The sequence below is a fragment of the Antechinus flavipes genome, chromosome 6 (genome assembly GCF_016432865.1).
Source record: "Antechinus flavipes isolate AdamAnt ecotype Samford, QLD, Australia chromosome 6, AdamAnt_v2, whole genome shotgun sequence".
NCBI lineage: Eukaryota > Metazoa > Chordata > Mammalia > Dasyuromorphia > Dasyuridae > Antechinus > Antechinus flavipes.
This window is the reverse complement of record NC_067403.1, coordinates 230,390,796-230,410,263: the sequence shown is the minus strand read 5'-3', so window position 1 is coordinate 230,410,263 and position 19,468 is coordinate 230,390,796. Positions and strand designations below refer to the sequence as shown.

The following is a 19,468-nucleotide window of genomic DNA, read 5'->3' as shown; positions in this document are numbered from 1 at the left end:
CAATACGGCGGTCCCAGTGGGGAAAAGTGTACCCTTCCCCTCCAAGATACCAGCACCCTGGAGCAAAAACCAGTGTTCTTCTTGAGAGTTACAGCTCTGCTCCAGTAACATTAGAACTAAGGTTCTCATCCTGGGGTGAAGGCTCCAGAGCAGGGGTCCTCAGACTTTTTAAATAGGGGGCCAGTTCACTGTCCCTCAGACTGTTGGAGGGCCGGACTATAGTAAAAACGAAAACTTTTGTTTTGTGAGCCTTTAAATAAAGAAACTTCATAGCCCTGGGTGAGGGGGATAAATGTCCTCAGCTGCCGCATCTGGCCTGCAGGGCCGTAGTTTGAGGACCCCTGCTCCAGAGGGTCAGGGCAGCTGGGTGGTATAGTGGATACAACATCAGCTCTAGATTTGGAGAGATCTGAGTTCAAATTTGGTCTAGAGAGATGAGATAGACCCATGAGTTTCAATGGTATTGGGCTGTCCCGGGTAAGGAAATTCCTTCTCCTGAAGCCCCCAGTAGCTGTGTAACTCTGAGCAAGTCCCTTAACCTGGATTGCCTCCAGAGGAAAAAAAAAAAGGCTCCAGAAGCTCTGTGAATGACAACTTTATTTTCACAAACTTCTAAATCCAGGGTGGGGAACATCTGGCTCCTGAGCCATGTAAGAGCTTGAGAAATTCACTAAGGCAACCACAGGCACCGAGGAGTTGAAAGCTAAGTACAACAACCTCCTTCTGCTAGAGTGCTACGAGTTGATAATTTTGCATGGCCCGTGAATGATGGTATAAATATCCAGATTGCCCCTGGCAGAAAAAAGTTCCCTATTCCTGCTGTAAATGGAATTTCTCATTTCCTTCAGTTACTTAAAAACATGATTCTGAGAAGGGGACAACTGTTGTCACTAAACAGTCTGAGGGATCTGCGGCAGAAAAAAAAAAAAAAGATAAAGAACTTCTCTTGTAGAGAAAAGTCTGAAATGTGCTGGTAAGCCCTTTGCAGGAGAGAATCCTTCCTCAGGAAGAGAATGAGGAGGGAAGGGATCAGGTTCTTATCTAGAAAGAATTAGTCAATCAATCAACAAGCATGTATTAGGTGTTTACTATGGTCTCAGTCACGCTAAGCACTGGGGATAGGAATTGTGAGTCAATAGCAAGTCAGTAAAAAAGCATTCAGTAGGCACTTGTTATGTGCCAGGCACTATGCTAAGAGCCAGAGATACAAAGAAAGACAAAATATGGTTTCTTGAGCTCAAGGATCTCACAGGGTAATTGGGTGGGGGGAACCAAACATGCAAACAACTATCCTCATATTATCTAGTTCTATATAATACATATACATGTGTATATATAAAATATATAAATGTATATGTCTATATAAAGTTTAAATATGTATGTATAGGTAATGTATACATGTATAAATACATGCATATACAATGTACACATGTATAAATATATAATATATAAATATATATAGTATACATGTATAATATTTAAATATATGTATATATAATGTATACATGTATAAATATATAATATATGTATATATAATGTATACATGCATAAATATATAATATATAAATATATGTATATATAATATATATGTATAGAAATATATAACATATAAATATATATGTATATATGTTTAAATATGTAATGTATACATGTATAAATATATAATGTTTAAATATATGTATATATGATGTATACATGTATAAATATATAATATATATGTATATGTATTGTTTAAATATATGTATATATAATGTATACATGCATAAATATATAATATATAAATATATGTATATATAATGTATATGTGTAGAAATATATAACATGTAAATGTATATGTATATATAATGTATACATGTATAAATATATATGTATATATAATGTATAGGTGTATAAATATATAATATGTAAATATAAGTGTATATAATGTATACATGCATAAATATATATAATATAAAAATATATATGTATACATATATATAAAATGTATAAATAAAACATATAGATGTGTATATCTATATCTATATGTTCTAAATGAAAGGAAAACAACAGAGAGAAGGCATTAATGTCAGGGGGAAAACTGGAGACCTGGGAAAAGCTTCCTATGGACATGGAATTTAAACTGGGTCTTGAAGGAAGCCAAGGAAATCAGGAGGCAGAGGTGAGGCATGGGGCACAGCCAGGGCAAAGGCCTGGAGAGGAGAGATGAGATGATCTGTAAATGAAGACTCATGACTTTCAATGGTACTGTGAGGAAATTCCTTCCACAGAGGCAAAGCAGCCCTGCCTGGGACAAGGAAAGGTGTGACTTGCCCAGGCTTACACTGCTGCTGTGAGTCAATCACGGGCCTGCTTTCTTTTTGACTCAATTTCTTCATCTGCAAATTGGATATCATAATAGCACCAGGTTTGTTGTGAAGTTCAAATGAGATATTTATAAAGTGTTCTGTAAGCCTTCAAGTGCTATATAAATGCTACCTATTGTTATTATTAATAAAATATTCTGCAAACTAGGAAAGTGCTACATAAATATAAATTTCTTAAGATCATAGATTTATGGTAGCTAGACAGCCTAGTAGAAAAGGTAGAGTCAGGAAACCTGAGTTCAAATCTAGTCTCAGAAAGTCACTAACTGTGGATCCTGGGTAAGCCATTTCACCTCTGTCTGATTCACCTCAGTCATATGTAAAATGGATATACTAATAGCAGCTTCCTTCCAGGATTGTTGTGAGGACCAAATGAAATGACACACGTAAAGCACTGTGTAAACCTTGAAGCCCTGGCTCTTATTGTCCCTGGTTATTGGGGCTAGTGGGATCCCATATTGGACTGACTCCCCATTCTGCTTCTCATCCTGCCTTCCTGCTTCTACCATGAGCCTTTGTTCATGTGTACATGTGTGTGTGTGTGTGTGTGTGTGTGTGTGTGTGTGTGTGTGTGTGTGTTGCTGCTGTATGGGGAAAGGGAAGGGATGGTCTGTTATGTTGTGGAAATGCTTATTTTCTCCCATAAATTAAAAATATGATAAAGAAAAATTTAAAAAGAAAAGAAAGAAAAAAGTGAGAGCCATAAGTAAGAAGAGAGGACCCTCTTTGGCCTTCCAAGATCCCGGACCTTTTCTTCTCGTTCAGAAATCACTTCCTGACCCACTGGGGTTTTTTAAAAGCTTGTTTTTATTTTTTTTCTCCCAGAAGCCCCTTTCACTCATCATCTACTCCCTCCTCTCCCACATCAGAATCACTGCAAGTGCCTTTGAGGGGCTGAGCTTCTAGAACCCAACACCTCAGCCCAGAGTTCCAAGAGAAGCATCAGCTGAGCCCACAAGGAGCTCTCACCCCTTGCCACTGCTGCAAATTGCCCCAATTTTGCCCCAAATCCACCATGTGTGAGAATCTCTCTGGCCAGCATCCCTCAGCCCCCCATCAGGCCCCTCGGTGACCGAGCTGTCACTGTTATTTCTGAGTTGCTGCTTTTGGAACTGTCTGTTCGACAGGTTATTTTTCCAACCAACAAAGCCACAATTAAAATAATATTCCACTACTGTGTTTCTTGATCCTCTTATACGTTCCATATGGCCAGGAAAGATACAATAATCGCTGGCTTTCAGGATTCCCCCGGCCCCTATTTTTAAATGGCTGTCATTAATCTTAAAGACCAAGGGAAGAAAACATCTCCGAATCAAGCATGACAAAAAGAGAAGGGAGAAAATATAAAGTAGATGCTTCAAAGGCTGAGATATGGATTTTACCCCGATGAAATTAGCAAAAGGACATTAGAGCACCATATTAATTGTCTTGGGTCCAGTTTTCTCCACCCCCATCGAAGTAATGTTAAATAAAACCTTTCTTTCCCCAGTCTACAGAGAAGAAAAATGTATTTTCAAATACTGCAGAGGGAAATAAAACATTTCTAATTTTTAATCCATTAAGCAAAGATAACCAGACACTAAGCTCAAAGAGAGAGGCAAGTATTTCTTGTACAAAAATCTTTCATTTCCAATGATGGGGATGCTAGTTCTCTTTTTTGGCTGATTTGTGTCTAGGAGAAGCTGCCTTGTGAGCTATGGTTGGTGATGGGAAATGAGAGTTTACCACAAGCCCTCTCTTGAAACTCATATTCTATTGGACATTTCAGAATGTGACTGCATAATGAGCTCTCTAAGTCTAAGTATAAGGAAGCTTTCCAGGGTTCCTCTTTGGAGGCAAAATAAGGGATCAATATTGGGCTTTATACCTTCATCCAAAAACCAGCCTGATCTAAAATTTGGCAACTCTGGTTACCAGTAGATTGACCAAAAGGTGATGGCTTTATTTCTGATCATTACAACTCAGGAAACAGACTGAGGAGCCACAATCTGGATGGAGCAGAGAATACTTATCCTAATGAAAGCTTCTGGAGATGAATATTTACAGATTTTACTACCATTATCTCATCCCCTTGCCCTCTAAGTGGCCAACAGCCAGCGTTTTCTTTCTCTCATTTCTCTTACATGTTTATAATGAAAATTTTTCTGCTTGGGTGATATTTCTATAACTTTCTGAAAATAGAAAACCCTTGCTTTTCCTGAGACAGAAAGTCATCAAGATGGCCCGAGGGGAAAAAGACTGGTCCCTCCCCCCGCCAACCCAGATCTGGCTCATCGCTCACACTCGGGTGGGCACAGACTCTACCTTGGGAGTTCTCACAGTTCTCCTCGTCGCTGTTGTCTTGACAATTGTTTTCTCCGTCGCACACAAAGCTCTTGTCGATGCAGAGGCCATTTTTGCAATGGAAGCGGGCCGTGGAGCACAGTAGCGGGTTTGCGGCTGCAAAGGGAAAAAGATGAATTAGAGAAGGACCGGGAAAGGCGCTGACCCCTCCTCCATCAGGAAGATGCTTCCACATGGGGAGAGCAGAGCAGAGTGTGGTCCTTTTGTGCAGAAGTACAGGAAACTCTCCTTGATAGGAAGAGCCTTGGACCGGGTGTAGAGCTTGCTTTGGGGAGCCAGTGATCAGGTTGGGGACATGTGTGGGGGACACACAAACCTCAGTGGGCACTTTCCTAGTAATATGTCTCTAAGAACGAACATGGGAGTTCTGTATCATAGTCTTTGTAGTTTTCTCATCTAAGTAACTTAGGTTAGATTAGATGCTCTTCATTATTCTTTTGATCTTTAATGGTATATGTTCCAAGGCCCTTCCAGATCTTGACATGCTATGCTCTAAGCGTTATTTCTTATAATTCATGTCCCATGCTCTCAGAACATGGTTTAGTTCTTTGTTGTAGAGTTCTTTTAGCTCTGACATTCTATGTTCTATGTTCTAAGAGCCCTTTTAGCTCTTGACATTGCATACTCCTGCCCCAACTTCTAATATTCTGTGTTCCATGTTCCAAAACTTCTTCCAGTTCTTTGTTCTAAGATCTGATATTCAGGGCCCTTTTAGCTCTTAAGTTTCGATAATCTAAGGTTTCTTCCTGCCCAACTTTTAATAATCTGTATTTCATGTTCTAAAACTTCTTCTAACTCTTTGTTCTAAAGTCTCTACTAGCTCTGACATTCTAAGTTCCATGTTCTAAAAATACTCCAATTAGCTCTTGATATTTTAGGCTCTAAAGTCCCTCTATCCTAACTTCTAATATTCTGTCTTCCATGTTTTAAAAGATCTTCTAGTTCTTTGATCTAAAATCCTTTTTTTAGCTCTGATATTTTATGTTCCATGCTCTAAGGATCCTTCTAGCTCTTGAGTTTCTACAATCTAAGTTTCCTCCTGCCCCAACTTCTAATATTCTGTGTTCCATATTCCAAGACTTCTTCCAGTTCTTTGTTCTATAGTCTCTTACTAGCTCTGACATTGATTTCCATGTTCTAAAGACCATCCTTATTAACTCTTGACATTTTATGCTCTAAAGTCCCTCTATCCTAACTTCTAATATTTTGTCTTCCATGTTTCAAAAGATCTTCTGGTTCTTTGATCTAAAATCCTTTTTTTAGCTCTGATATTTTATGTTCCATGTTCTAAGGATCCTTCTAGCTCTTGAGTTTCTACAATCTAAGTTTCCTCCTGCCCCAACTTCTAATATTCTGTGTTCCATATTCCAAGACTTCTTCCAGTTCTTTGTTCTATAGTCTCTTACTAGCTCTGACATTGATTTCCATGTTCTAAAGACCCTCCTTATTAACTCTTGACATTTTATGCTCTAAAGTTCCTCTATCCTAACTTCTAACATTTTGTCTTCCATATTCCAAAAGATATTCTTGTTTTTTGTTCTAGATTCTTTTTCAGCTCTTTCTAGCTTTTTAAGTTCTAAGAATCCTTCCCACCCTTGCCATGATATGTTCTAAGATCCCTCTCAATACTAACATTTCATGTTCTAAGGCCCTTTCTGCCTCTGATATTCTATGTTCTTGTGTCTTTTCTAACACTAACATTTTATGTTGTAAGGCACTTTCCCGTTTCTGGGTTCTATGTTCTACATTCTAAGATTTTTTCCACCTCTTAACACTAACACTTTCTATATTTTAAGGATCCTTTCCAGCTCTGATATTCTATGTTCTAAGGTTCTATCTAGGCATGGATATTTTATGTTCTATATTCTTAAGGCCCTTCATATTTGACATCCTATTTTCTAAGGGCCCTTCCAATTTTGGCATTCTATGTTCTAAGGTCCCTTCAGACATTATAAACTCTACGACTTGTATTCTAAGATACCTTCTGGCTCTAAGGTCCATTTTACCTCTTAAACTCTATTTTCTATATTCTAAGATGCCTTATAGAATTGACATTCTCTATTCCGAGGTCTTTTCTAAATCTGTCGTTCTATCTTCAAAGTTCTCTTCTATCGGGAACATTCTGTGCTCTCTGCTTACCTGTATGAAACCAAGAAGCTCCTAAAGTAGGAGAATATTTACTATGTGTTACTACCTTTATTCCCTTGCTCCCAATATATTATAACGGCCCTTCTTGCTCTGATGCTGTGTTCTACAATCTTTTCTGACATGAACATTTCATATTCAAAGGTCCCTTCTAGCCCCGACACTGTGTTCCATGTTCTAATCTTCCTCCAAAGCTGATATTCTATGATTCTAGCCTTAGATTCTCCATCTGTCCATAGCACTCTGTACAAAGACTTCTATTAGGGCACATCTATACAGCTGAAGAATTGGTGACTTGTTCGCCACCTTCATGACTTCCCCTCACAAATGGGGACCAGTGGCCATAAGGTCACTTTCTGAGGAGTCACTTATATAATGTATATGAAATGGGATTCTCATCCTGAGTACCCTCAGCCCTCTTTAAATTTCTTCTCTAATTTCATTCACTTTGCAAGCCTCAAAAGGCTATCCAGGGCATCCTAAAAGTCTTGAAGAGCAACCTTAAGCTTTAATAATGTAAGACTATCAAAGCTTAGGGGCAGTTAGGTAGTATAGTGGATAGAGCACCCATAGAGGGACTCATCTTCCTAAGTTCAAATGTGATCTCAGATATTTACTAGCTGCGTGACACTGGGCAAGTCACTTATCCCTGTTTGCCTCAGTTTCCTTATCTGTCAAATGAGCTGGAGAAAGAAATGGCAAACCACTTTAGTATCTCTGTCAAGAAAATCCCAAATAGGGTCATAGAGAATTGGACATAACTTAAAAAAAAAAACACCTGCATAACAACAAATTAAAGCTCATTACTGTGCTAAGGCTTTTGGGACCCCTGTATAAGTCATTAATCTAGGAGAACACAAAATCAGTTCCTACAGCACTCACATTCACAGACCTTTCCTTATATCTAGGATAGGAAATCATCCAAGCACAATAAAAAAGAGACAAGAACAGATGCAAAGTAAATAAGTGCATTTGGCTATCTGGCAATTTCACTGATCTGGAACACAGCTGAAAATAGGAAAGTAAATTTAAAAAGGCCTGGGAGGAGCCAAAATAGCTACCGCGAAATCCCTACACTGAAATCTAAGCATTTCAACCCTTTACTCCATACTTGAAGCTTGTTTGCTCTTACTTTACACACAGTGCTATCATTTGGTTATCTAATATCCAAAGACCAGGAGCAACAAGTAGTAAGAAGACAGCAGGGTGAATACACAGACTGTAGTGAGAAGTAACACTTGACAGCAAAGGGAAAAACAACAAAAGTCCATAAAAATCTTATTTACCACTTTAAAAACACAGCAATCAGGGGCAGTTAGGTGGTGCAGTGGATAGAGCACCAGTCTGAAGTCAGAAGGACCTGCGTTCAAATCTGGTCTCAGACATTTAACACTTCCTGGCTCTATGACCCTGGGCAAGTCACAACCCCAACTGCCTCAGCAAAAAGCAAAATAAAATAAAATAAAATAAAATAAGAATATAGCAATCTAGGGCCATTTTGCATACAACCAACTAACCTTATATGCCTTAGGCTGCTGTTTTCACTGTATTGTGATACAATTATAACTATTCATCAACAATAGCAATGGCAAAAACCATGAATATAACACATTTCTATGATTCTCCAAGGATCTGCAAAATGCTTTCCTTCCAGTAATCCTGTGACACATGCAGTACAAATATTTTTCCACTATTTCTAGATAAGAAAACTGAGCTTTTGAGATACTTGTTCAAGGTCAAGTTTTAAAGCAAAGGGCTGAGACCTGGATCAATTTCTTCTTGGTCTTAATCTCATTCTCCTTCCCCTACATCACACTGCTTCCTTACATAAAACAAGCTGATGCCTTGAGAAGACACAGAATGTAAAAACAAAAGATATCAATAAAAGCTATGAAAAATATACAGAGAAAGGCTTCTAGTGTGTTGGGAAGACTTTCTAGGCTGGGCTCATCGAAGGAGTAAGGTTCACAAAGGATGGAGAGGGACATGGGTGCCCCAAAGAGGCAGTAATATATCCACCAAAGAGTTCACCGATACACAGGAGTCTCAGAATATTGGTCAGATTTTTAACTGAGTGCTTAGGAACAAAAGGGGCAGTGGCCATATTCTTGGATTTAGCTACAAAAACTTTTAGATCTTAAAAGTTCTTTGGTATCCATTAGATAAAAAGGTTTTTTAACCTTTTTAACCTTTTAACCAGCATCTTTTTACAATAGTATGGTGTAGACAAAGAAAAATGGTCTACAAGACAGCCCTGCTCGAGGTAGAATAGTCCGAAGGAAAAGCTTTGCAACTAAGCACTCTGGTAGTATTAATTCCGACCACAACTGAGGGAAAGGATAGAGGGATCGTTGTTATTGGGAAAACAGAAGCTGTAAAGCTTCAGGACAAGTATACAGGAAATGGAACAATTCCTTGGAAATGTTTTAGTCTGTTATTTAAAGTCTGTGGAATCTACTCCTTCAAGAGCTATTGTCAAAGTCCATTAATTATGGGATTCTCATCCTGAGCACCCACAATTTCCATTTATTCCTGTGTAACCTGATGCTTACCACTCTCAACCACCCTTTCAATTTCTTCTCTAATTTCATTCTCCAGTGATTTTCTTACTCCAGTCCCCTGATCCCTAGGAAACAAGGTACCATATGTGACATTTAAGAAAACTGGAGAGTAACAAATAAATTCCATAAACATTTAATGTCTACTGCATGCAAGTCATGATATAGGTCCTGTGCTCAAAGAGTTTCCAATCTTTTGGGGTCCTTTCTCAGAAAGCTGTAGACACGCAAGCCCGGAATTCAAGAGAGAAATGATGGTTGGATATGTTGATTTGGGAGGCATCAGTGTACAGGTGATAGGTGCCTGAATCAATTGGGGCTGATCAATTCACTAAGTGTTGAGGGAGAAGAGTAGAGAGCCCAGGAGAGAGCCTGGGGGGAACAACTATAAATAGGAAGGAATATGAATGACAGTAGGACCAGGGAGAGGGGGAAAACTGTACACAAGTAATAAGGATATGAGGGAGAAAGAATTGGAAAAAAAAGGTTAGGCAAAATCTCATGATCTTATGAGAAATCTGAGATTGCAGAGGTCATGGAGGCCCCTAAATGCCCAAAGATGGTAGTTTATATTTTATTTGGTGGACACTTGCAGAAGGTTTTAAGAAATGGGAGTGTATTGTTCAAAGAGATGTATTTGCAAGATTACACAGGTAGCCATAGGGAGCAGCATCCTTCTCTCCTAAATGTGGGTATCCTGCCAGTCTCTCTCCTTGGTCCTCTCTATTTCTCTCTCAGGACTGTCCTTTGGTGACTCACCTTCCCCTTTGGGTTCAATGACCACTCTTTGCCAGTGATTCCCACTTCTACCTATCTCCATCCCTCACCTCTACTCTGAGCTACAAACCCCATTTCTGATGGCCAAGGGGACACTGGTACTTTAATGTCCCACCAGCCCTTCAAATGCAACGTATCTAAAACAGGACATTTCTAAACCTTTCTCCTCAAATCTGCCCTTCCTCTTAATCCACTTCTCTATTTCTTAGCAGATACCAAACCTTCCATTCAGTGAATAATCCTCCCGTCAGATCAGTCTCTTAATATGTGAACATGATTAAAAACGCTGGTCTGAGAAGGAAAGATCAAGCAGGGTCTGCTCAGTTAGGGAGGGCTATATCCCAGCAATGATTACTTTTGTTTTTGTCTCCTGGAAATAAATATTGCCACTGTCCTGACCATTAAAAGAGAAAATTCTGGCCTGTGCAAGGAGCAGCTTCAAGCTCCCACCCAGCATCCCACAGAGTCAGCATGTTGCCTGCTACCAAAAGCTTGAATGGCTGGTCAGAAACAGCATGCCCCTGCTCTGGGCTTGGTATTCCGTTCTCTCTGCTTATTATTTAGGGAAGTTAGACTGGCACGGTAGAAATGCTTCTAGACTCAGAGTCAGAAGAGATTTAGTTCAAATTTCACTGCAGATCTTTACTGGCTATGAGATCATGGGCAAATGACTTTAACCTCAGTTTCCACATCTGTAAAATGGATATAATAATAATACTTAGCATTTACATACAGCAATTAGCTAACATAAGTTAGTTCTCATCAAATCCTCACAACCACTCTGAGGGAGGTGCTGTTATTATCCTCCTTTTGCAAATGAGAAAACGGAGACAAATAGTGACTTGCTCAGAGTCACATAGCTAGTTCATGCCCAGATTCGAAATTGGAAATCCCTGACTCCCAGTCCACTATTCTAACAATCACACTATCTAGATACTTTAGAAGAAGAATCCCCAAACTAGAAGGGATCTCAGAAGTCATCCAGGGTAACTCGCTACTGAAGAAGCTGAGATCCTGGCATCTCACCATCTGCCAATAAGACTGAATTCCCATGAGAGAGGCAAAGGATCAGGCAAGAAGCATCTTTCTGTATTCAACTGCTTTTCTAAACAAAACTAGAAAAAAGAAGCCAGTCAGACCTTAGATTTGGGGGCTTAACTTCTCATCAGTGGCCCCTAAATGTCCAGGAGGTAGCCTTGCTTCTTTGTAAGAAGCAACAAACTCAATGTTGGGGGGGTGGGAACAAAATGTTTTTGGCTAGAGAAGGAGCGGCAGGCCAGTTGGTGACAATGTCTGCCCAGGGTTTGGGAAGACGAGTGGGTGTTTCAGAAAAGAAGAGAGAAGGAAGAGTATGCTTGAAGGAGCTGAGTAATATGCAAATACAGTAGTACTTGAAAAAGAACTGTTCTCCAAGCTCAGCTTAAGAGGAATTTTAAGAATCAGAACACATGTAAAGACTTATTTTCTTGTAAAATAAGTTCATTCTGCATATGGAACTTTCAGAAACAAAATGCTATTATTTATTCATTCATTTTGTTTGTTTGTTCACTTGTTGATTTGTCTGTATGTTCCATTAGTTCTTTCATTCATTCATTTGTTGATTTGTTTGTATATTCCAATAGTTCATTTGTTCATTTATTTATAGATTTGTCTGTATACTCCATTTGTTCATTCATTTGTAGATTTGTTTGTACCTTCCTTAGTTCATTTGTTCACTCATTTGTTGATCTGTTTGTACCTTCCATTAGTTCATTTGTTCATTCATTTGTTGATTTGTTTTTACCTTCCATTAATTCATTTGTTTATTCAATCATTCATCTGTCTAGCTATCCAACATTTTAAAGTACCACCCTATTTAATTATCTGGACTTACCACCATGTGTCCCCACATCATTGCTTTCAGTTACCTTTTGTATGATGCTTATCTCATTAGAATATAAGTTCCTTGAGAACAAGGGCTGTCTATTTGTAGTTTTAATCTCTGCACTTAGTACAGAGTCAATAAGTCAGCCAATATGCATTTATCAAGCATCTACACTGTGTCAAGTACTGTGTTAAATGCTAGGACAATCCCATCCTCAAGGAGCCCACAATCTAATAGGAGTGAAAAAAAGCAAAAAAAAAAAAAAAAGTACAAACAAGCTGTATAAATATTTAGGAAATAAAATAAATAAATAGAGGATGGGGTAAATAAAAATAATTAGATTTAAGAGCTATTGGGAGGGGCTTATTGTTGAAGGTGGCATTTTAGCTTGGGGGAAGTCAAGTGGGAAATAAGAATAAGGAGGGAGAGCATTCTAGGCATGGGAAATAGCCAGAAAAAAAAATACCCAAAAGTAAGAATGGAGGAGAAGGAGAGTAGTTATAAAGTGTACAGAGTTACTTTTTGAAGAGCTTTTACTGCCAAAAGAGGATGTATTTGATCATGGAATGGGAGTGATATCGGACCTGAGCTTAGGAAAATCATTTAAGCACTTAATAAATGTTTTGCTGCCTTGTCTGCTTATCTGCAGGGCCCAGTGCATGGGGCTGAGATGACAAAGATGCGAAATGACAGTTCCTGTTCTGGAGGAAATTAGATTCTAATGGGAGGGAGGAAGAGGCAGGGATCAATACAGCTAAAACAGATGAGCAAAGGACCAGGTGGGGAGTGATGGTGGGCCATGGTAGTGACCCAGAGAGAAAGCTGAAGGGAATCTGGGGAGGGGAGAGCCACATTTTTAATCAGGGGAGGGAAAGAAAGGTGTCTCTGAATAAGTGGAAGCTCTGGGAAATCCTGAAGGCAGAGAATGATTCTGGGAGCAGCATTTGATCAATCCAGGTAGAGAGATAGAGAAGTAAAGATTCAGAGATGAGTGGTGAAACATGAGTTCAGGGAATAGTTGGGGGGCCCCGTGTGGATGCAATGGAGTGTTTGAAGGGGGAATGATATGATAAGGCTGGAAAGACAGATTCTAAATGGTTTTAATGGCCAAGGCTAAGACTTAGGGATTCTATCTTGAAAGGCAATAGGGAGAAACTGAAGATTGTTGAGCAAGAGAGGGACCTGTGCAGACTTATAGGGTAGGAAAAATTGGAGTTAGAGCAATAGGGTGATAGGAGCTGCATCAAGGTGATGGCTCTGTGAGGGGAGAGAGGGAACACGTGTGAAGGCTGCCATGGAGGTGGAATTGATAGGACTTGGCAGGTAAATGGAAGGGGAAAGGGGGAAGGAAAGGGAATAAGCATCCAAACAGCAAGTACTATGTACACATGAGGCACTCTGCTAAGCACTTAACAAACAGGATCTCATTTGATCTTCAGAACAAGCCTGGGAGGGAGGTGGGCTATTATTCCTATTTTACAGGTGAGGAAACTGAGGCAAACAGAAATTAAGTGACCTGCCCAGAGTCACACAGTCAAGTATGATCCCAAAATGCATAAGCAAAGGACTAAAAAGGAGCCGATAGACATTTAAACGATAGATAGGACGGAGGACTCAGGATTGGCCCAATAGCCACTTATTCAGGTCTGCAGCAGAGAGTCACAATGTTCTCATTTTAGTTCCTTTAAAAGAACAGGATGAGATCCAAGCAATGCAATCCTAGACAGTGGCTCACTTCAAGATGACATGGGGGCAGCACAGCAGGGGACAGGACTCAGGGGAGCCGAGTTTGAATATTGCCTCAAGCACTTATAACACACATCCAATACATCTTCCAGCAATATTCGACTATCTGAATTATTCTCCAACTGAATGTCTTCTGTGACTTTATCCAAACTCTCCATAACCAGGAAAGCTCTCCCTTCTCCTCTTTGCCTCCCCTTAACTTCCCTCCTCAGAAAAAGGCCATTTGCTTGCTATTTTATTGTATATTTATTTTTATATTATTTAATTTATTGCATTATTTCATTATATTTATACTACTTCTGTAGTTCATGTTTCCCCATAGCAGAACGTAAGCATCCTGAAGGCAAATAATCTTGTCTCTGGGTTTTCCCTGCCTAGCGTTTATTTAGTAAATGTTTTAGGAATTCTTTCTGGGTAGTGGTAAAGTTCTCAGGGGCAGGTCTTGATTGTTTATCTTAAATCTGTGGCAGCATTTAGCACAGTGGATCATTCCAAGGATCTCCTCTTGCTTACCATGACTTGTTACCCTGATAGAGATCCAAAATGGGCTATACACTGACAGGTTATCTTCATGAATGCGTGACCAAAATCCAAATTAAACTGCGCAGGGAGAACAGTGCTCCAAATTCAGCTAGACTGAGCCTTAGAAACAAAAGTCATAGCACTTTGCCCGGCCCAGCTCGGAAGGACCCACCACAGATGTAGCTTTCTCTAGAACTCAAGATCACGTGCATTCTGAGATACCACCATGAGGGGGCCCAGAAATAGGACTTTTAAAAAGAAAACTAACTAGAAGTAAGCATTTAATGTCTGCTGAATGAATAAAGAAAATACAGAAAGATAATTAGACATGGGAAAAAGAAAAAAAAGAAATCTTGGGGTGAGGGAGAATGGTGGGATATTGGACTTAACCATTGTCTTGGAATAATCCAAAACAATTTGACACATGTAATATAAGAAAAAAACCACCAGATTTGGAGTGAAGGACATTGTCACATGTTAGTCCCGCTTCTTACTAGCTGTGTGATCTTAGTTAAATCACCTGACCCATCATTTTTCTTATCTATAAAATGGATCCAATATCAAACACACAATTATAAGCTTGGGCAGCCATAGCTGAAGGCACTCAAATTTTAAGGATTCCAAATGACGGAGATAAAATAAATATAAAAGTAAAAAAAATAATAAATAGCAATTGGTGTTATAGGAAGGTAATGGAATATTATTGTTCTATAAAAATGATGAACAAGCTGATTTTAGAAAGGCCTGGAAAGATTTACATGAACTGATGCTGAGTGAAACAAGTAGAACCAAGATTTCATTATACTTAATAAAAGCAAAAAGATGTGATGCTCCAGGATGAAAAACTTGGTTCTTTTCAGGTTCAATCCCAATAGACTTTGAACAGAAAATGCCATCTGCATCCAGAAAAAAGAACTAAGGAGACTGAATGTAAATCAACACATGCTATGTTCACTTCTTTTTTTCTGTTTTTTTTTTCTCTTTCCCATGGTTTTTTTCCTTTTTGCTCTGATTTTTCTCTCCCAACATGATTCATAAAGCAATTTATTTTAAAAATAAATAAATTTACTAGGAAAAAAAAACAACTGGTGGAATTCAGTCAGATGGGAATTTGAAAGTGTGTTGGGAGGTGATTCATGATAGACATTCTGAATAAAGAAAGAGATGAAAGGAAAGGACAGAGTATATAGCTCTGCAGTCAAAAAGGCTTGAGTTCAAATCCAGCTTCAGATATTTTTTAGCTCCTGGACAAGTCACTTCGCTCTCTTTGCTTCAGTTTTCCTCAGCTATAAAATGAGCCAGAGAAGGAAATGGCAAAGCACTGAAAATCGGAAACAAGTGAACAACAGCAGCAAATAGAATCTCCCTCCCAGAGTTGTTGCGGAGTCTAATGAGATCATGTTTCCAAAGTGCTTGGCTATCTTCAAGCATGGTGTTAATGCTACAATGACTTGGTGATGGGGGCAGCTAGCTGGCACAGTGGGTAGAGCATGGGCTCTGAATTCAAATCCAGCCTCAGGAACTTAACACTTTCTAGCTATCTGACTTTGGGCACACCTTAACTCCAATTGCTTCACAGCAAAGCAAACAATCAAATAAAAAAACAAATAAAAAAAAAAACTGAAGATACGGTGATGGATAAGAGGGTCAGGGGGCAGGATGCACAAGTGAGCAGGGTATAAGTGGGTGGGGTAGCTTGGGGGAGAGACACTTACTGCAGTTTTCTTCATCGCTGCCATCTGGACAGTCCTCGAATCCATTGCATCTGAAGCGACCTATGATACAGTGGATTCCACTGGCACAAGGGAAGAAGGTCGGTCCACACTTGGACTTGGCTTTGGCTGGAAGAACAAAGACAAACAGACCTGATCATTAGGGGACACCTTCCAAGGCTAACTCCTGTCTGTTGCCCAGAGTGCTGGACCCATGGGTCCTTTAAGGTTGAGCTTCTGTGTGTAATGATCCCCCCCCCCAAAAAAAATCCACAGACGAGGAGACAGAGAGATGAAGTGTCTTTGTTCAAGGTCACACAGAAGGTAAGTAGCAAAGCTTGTGTGTGGGAAAGTCACTTACCTTCTCTGAACCTCAGTTTCCTCATCAAATGGAAATAATAATAATTTGATAGCTTATTATAATAATATGTATTTTTATTTTTTGTATATTTTATTTATTTTATATAATTTATATATTTTATTATTATAATAAGTTCCTACTGTATGCATCCACTGTACTATGTACCAGCCCTTACTCTCAATGGGTTTCTGTACAGCTCAGATGAGACAATTAATTTATGGAAAATGCTTTCTGAACCTAAGTACTATATAAAAGTTGATGATATTATCGTTATAGTTAGAAGGCAGCCAGATGCTCAGCGGATAGAATCCTGAGGACCTGAGTTCAAATCCAGCTTTACACACTCACTAGTTGTGTGACCGTGGGCAAGACACTTAACTTGCTTTCACAGGAGAAGGAAATGGCAAAGCACTCCATCCTTGCCAAGAAAACCCCATAGACGGTATTGTCACAAAGTGCTGCACACCCTGAATAGCAACCAGTTATTATTGTTATTATTTTATTATTTTGTTATTATTTTGTAACAGGCAGTGACAAGGAGACACTAAATAGCAACCAGTTATTATCATTATTATCATCATTATTTTGTAACAGGCAGTGACAAGGAGACCAAGAGCACAGAGGGGATAAGTAGAGGCCCTGGGATCAAAACCCACATTCCTATTGGTTAATTAGGTTAACAGCCTTCTGTCCCACATTCCCACAGCAAGGAAAAGCTGCAGGTGAATTATTTAGGTCTGATCTCATAAAACTGGCTCCTGCGTGAGGCTGAGAACTGTGTCATCTCCATGGGGCCACACTTTCTCTGAACTGAAGAGAGGAAGATGGGGACAAAAGAGAAGGGACCGAGAAGACAATGCCAGAAAATGAGTTTCTGAGAATATTTCTTGAGGTTCTTGGCCACAAGCCACGTTCCCAAATAAGGGCACTCTCTCCCAATTCAGAGGAACAGATATGTATAATGACAAGGGATCTCTGAAGCCATTTAGAACTACCTTCTCAGTTTACAGATAGGGAAACTGAGGCTGAAAAATTAAATGACTGGCCTGAGCTCACTGAGCTTGTAAATATCAGATCTAGGATTTGAACTCAGACCAATTGACTACAAATCTGTTGTTCTTTCCATGACACTGGTGCTGTCAAGTTGAAAAGAGTCTTCATAATGAGAAAGGCTCCCTTCTGCTCTAACAAATTCTTTTTTCCCCTCACATCCCATGGTAGGGGCGATTTGAAAAGAAGCCGCTCACTCTGGCTTGATTTAGTGTCCTGCTGACAAAAGCGCACTGTTTGGAGTAATGTATGTCCCCATTAACAGGGCTGGAAGATCTAAGATAGGATCTGGCATTGCATTCCAGGTATCCGAGCGCTCCCTCCTAGTCCGCCCCCACCACGAAGGCTTCTTCCCTCTCTTTTATTTCCCCCACCTCCCCCTTCTCCTTAAGCAGAAACCAAGGTCCTCTAAGAAATAATAGAATAATAGACCATTACTTTAGAGAAAACAGGCAGTAAATTAAGCCAGCGTTACCGCCATCTGTAACACACCAACTTTGGCAGCGGCCAATTCGCAATCAAAAGGATTTTAGGACCTGGGAACGTGCCCAGTTTTTAAAAAATCAAAAGCAAGCCGCTTTCCAGCCCCTCCCTGCCACCACGCTGCCCTTCGGTTCCAGATTGGGGATCATTACTCATGGGTTTTTTAACCTGACTAGACGGGGGCAAACAGCAAAGCCATCCTTGCCGTTCTTTAAACATTTTATAAAGTATTGTCGATATAGCATACTTCTCCTCACTCCCTGGCGGATGGGCATTTTTCCTTGTCGAATCTCATTCCCTCCTTTTATTAAAGGAAGGGTTGGTAGAGGGGAGGTAACACGGCTGGTAAATGATTCAAATGCTTCTCTGGGTTGGTTGGCTCTTTGTAGCCCCAGTTCCAGGGCCATCTCTGGTCATCCTGATCTATATTCTTTCACTGGACCCAGAGGGCTCTGGAGGGGAAAGTGAGGCAGGTGACCTTGCCCACCCCTCCCTCGCTTCAATCCAATTCACTTGCACGTCACAGCATCACCTGCCCCGTGTCATGGTTCTCTTCAAGAACAAAGGACAAACCATTACAACTATGACCTCCTGTGACTTAATTATTTATTACAAATGAAGGCTCAGTAAGTGACTGGAATTTAAAAACAAAAGGCATCAGCAAAACTAAAAAAAAAAAAAAAGAAAAATGATTATTGTGATAGAAAAGACAAAAGTTCAGGAAGTCAGCTACAGAAAAACTGTGGAAAGTGAACTGGATTGGCCCCTCAATATTTAAATTCTAAATTTGGCTCAAGCACTTTCTAGTTTTGAATTCACTTTTCCTCTCTGTAAGTTGAGGAGCAAAGAGTCCCAAGGGTCCTCAAACTACGGCCCGTGGGCCAGATGCGGCAGCTGAGGACGATTATCCCCCTCACCCAGAGCTATGAAGTTTCTTTATTTAAAGGCCCATAAAACAAAGTTTTTGTTTTTACTAGAGTCTGGCCTTTCAACAGTCTGAGGGACAGTGAACTGGCCTCCTATTTAAAAAGTTTGAGGACCCCTGGACTAGACCTTCCCTCCATCATCCCTGTAGTCCTAGATCTTAGGACACCATAGAAAAGAAAGTACCATGTGGACAGGATAACAGTGATTACTCAAAATCTTTGCCAACGGAGAAATGAGAATCAGATCAATTTTTTTGCTAAACTCTGTATGTTTCTTTCAATATCAGCAAGAAGCTCCCTTGTTCCAAGGTGGCTTTCTCTCCTTCCAGCATCGAAACAAAGAATTTCAGGATTGCAATTAAACTCAGCAGCCAGCCAATCCAACCCATATCCCCGAAGGAATCCCACTACATTTTACCCAGCAAGTGGTCATCCAACCTTGGCTTGTGAGCACCTGGCGGGCAGGAACTGTCTCTTTTTTGTATCCCTATGGCTTAGGAGCCTAATAAATGTTTCATCATAAATTGAAGACCTCCATGCAGGAGGAAGCCCTTTCCTCCTGAAGCTGTCTTAAATTAATCCCCTTGTGACTTGAGGCTACCATTTTTGGTTTTGCAA

The 19,468-nt window shown here is 39.8% G+C and overlaps 1 protein-coding gene across 1 annotated transcript in view; it reads right to left on the bottom strand.

Moving 5' to 3' along the window:
• The window catches only part of LDLRAD3 (low density lipoprotein receptor class A domain containing 3), a 268,812-nt gene that overhangs the window by 103,556 nt on the left and 145,788 nt on the right, over positions 1–19,468 (bottom strand). Inside the window, exons 3-4 of the mRNA XM_051965783.1 lie at positions 16,034–16,159; positions 4,668–4,802 (exon numbers count right to left, since the gene is read on the bottom strand). Coding sequence (XP_051821743.1) covers positions 4,668–4,802; positions 16,034–16,159 — 261 coding nt within the window. The remainder of the gene's footprint in view (positions 1–4,667; positions 4,803–16,033; positions 16,160–19,468) is intronic.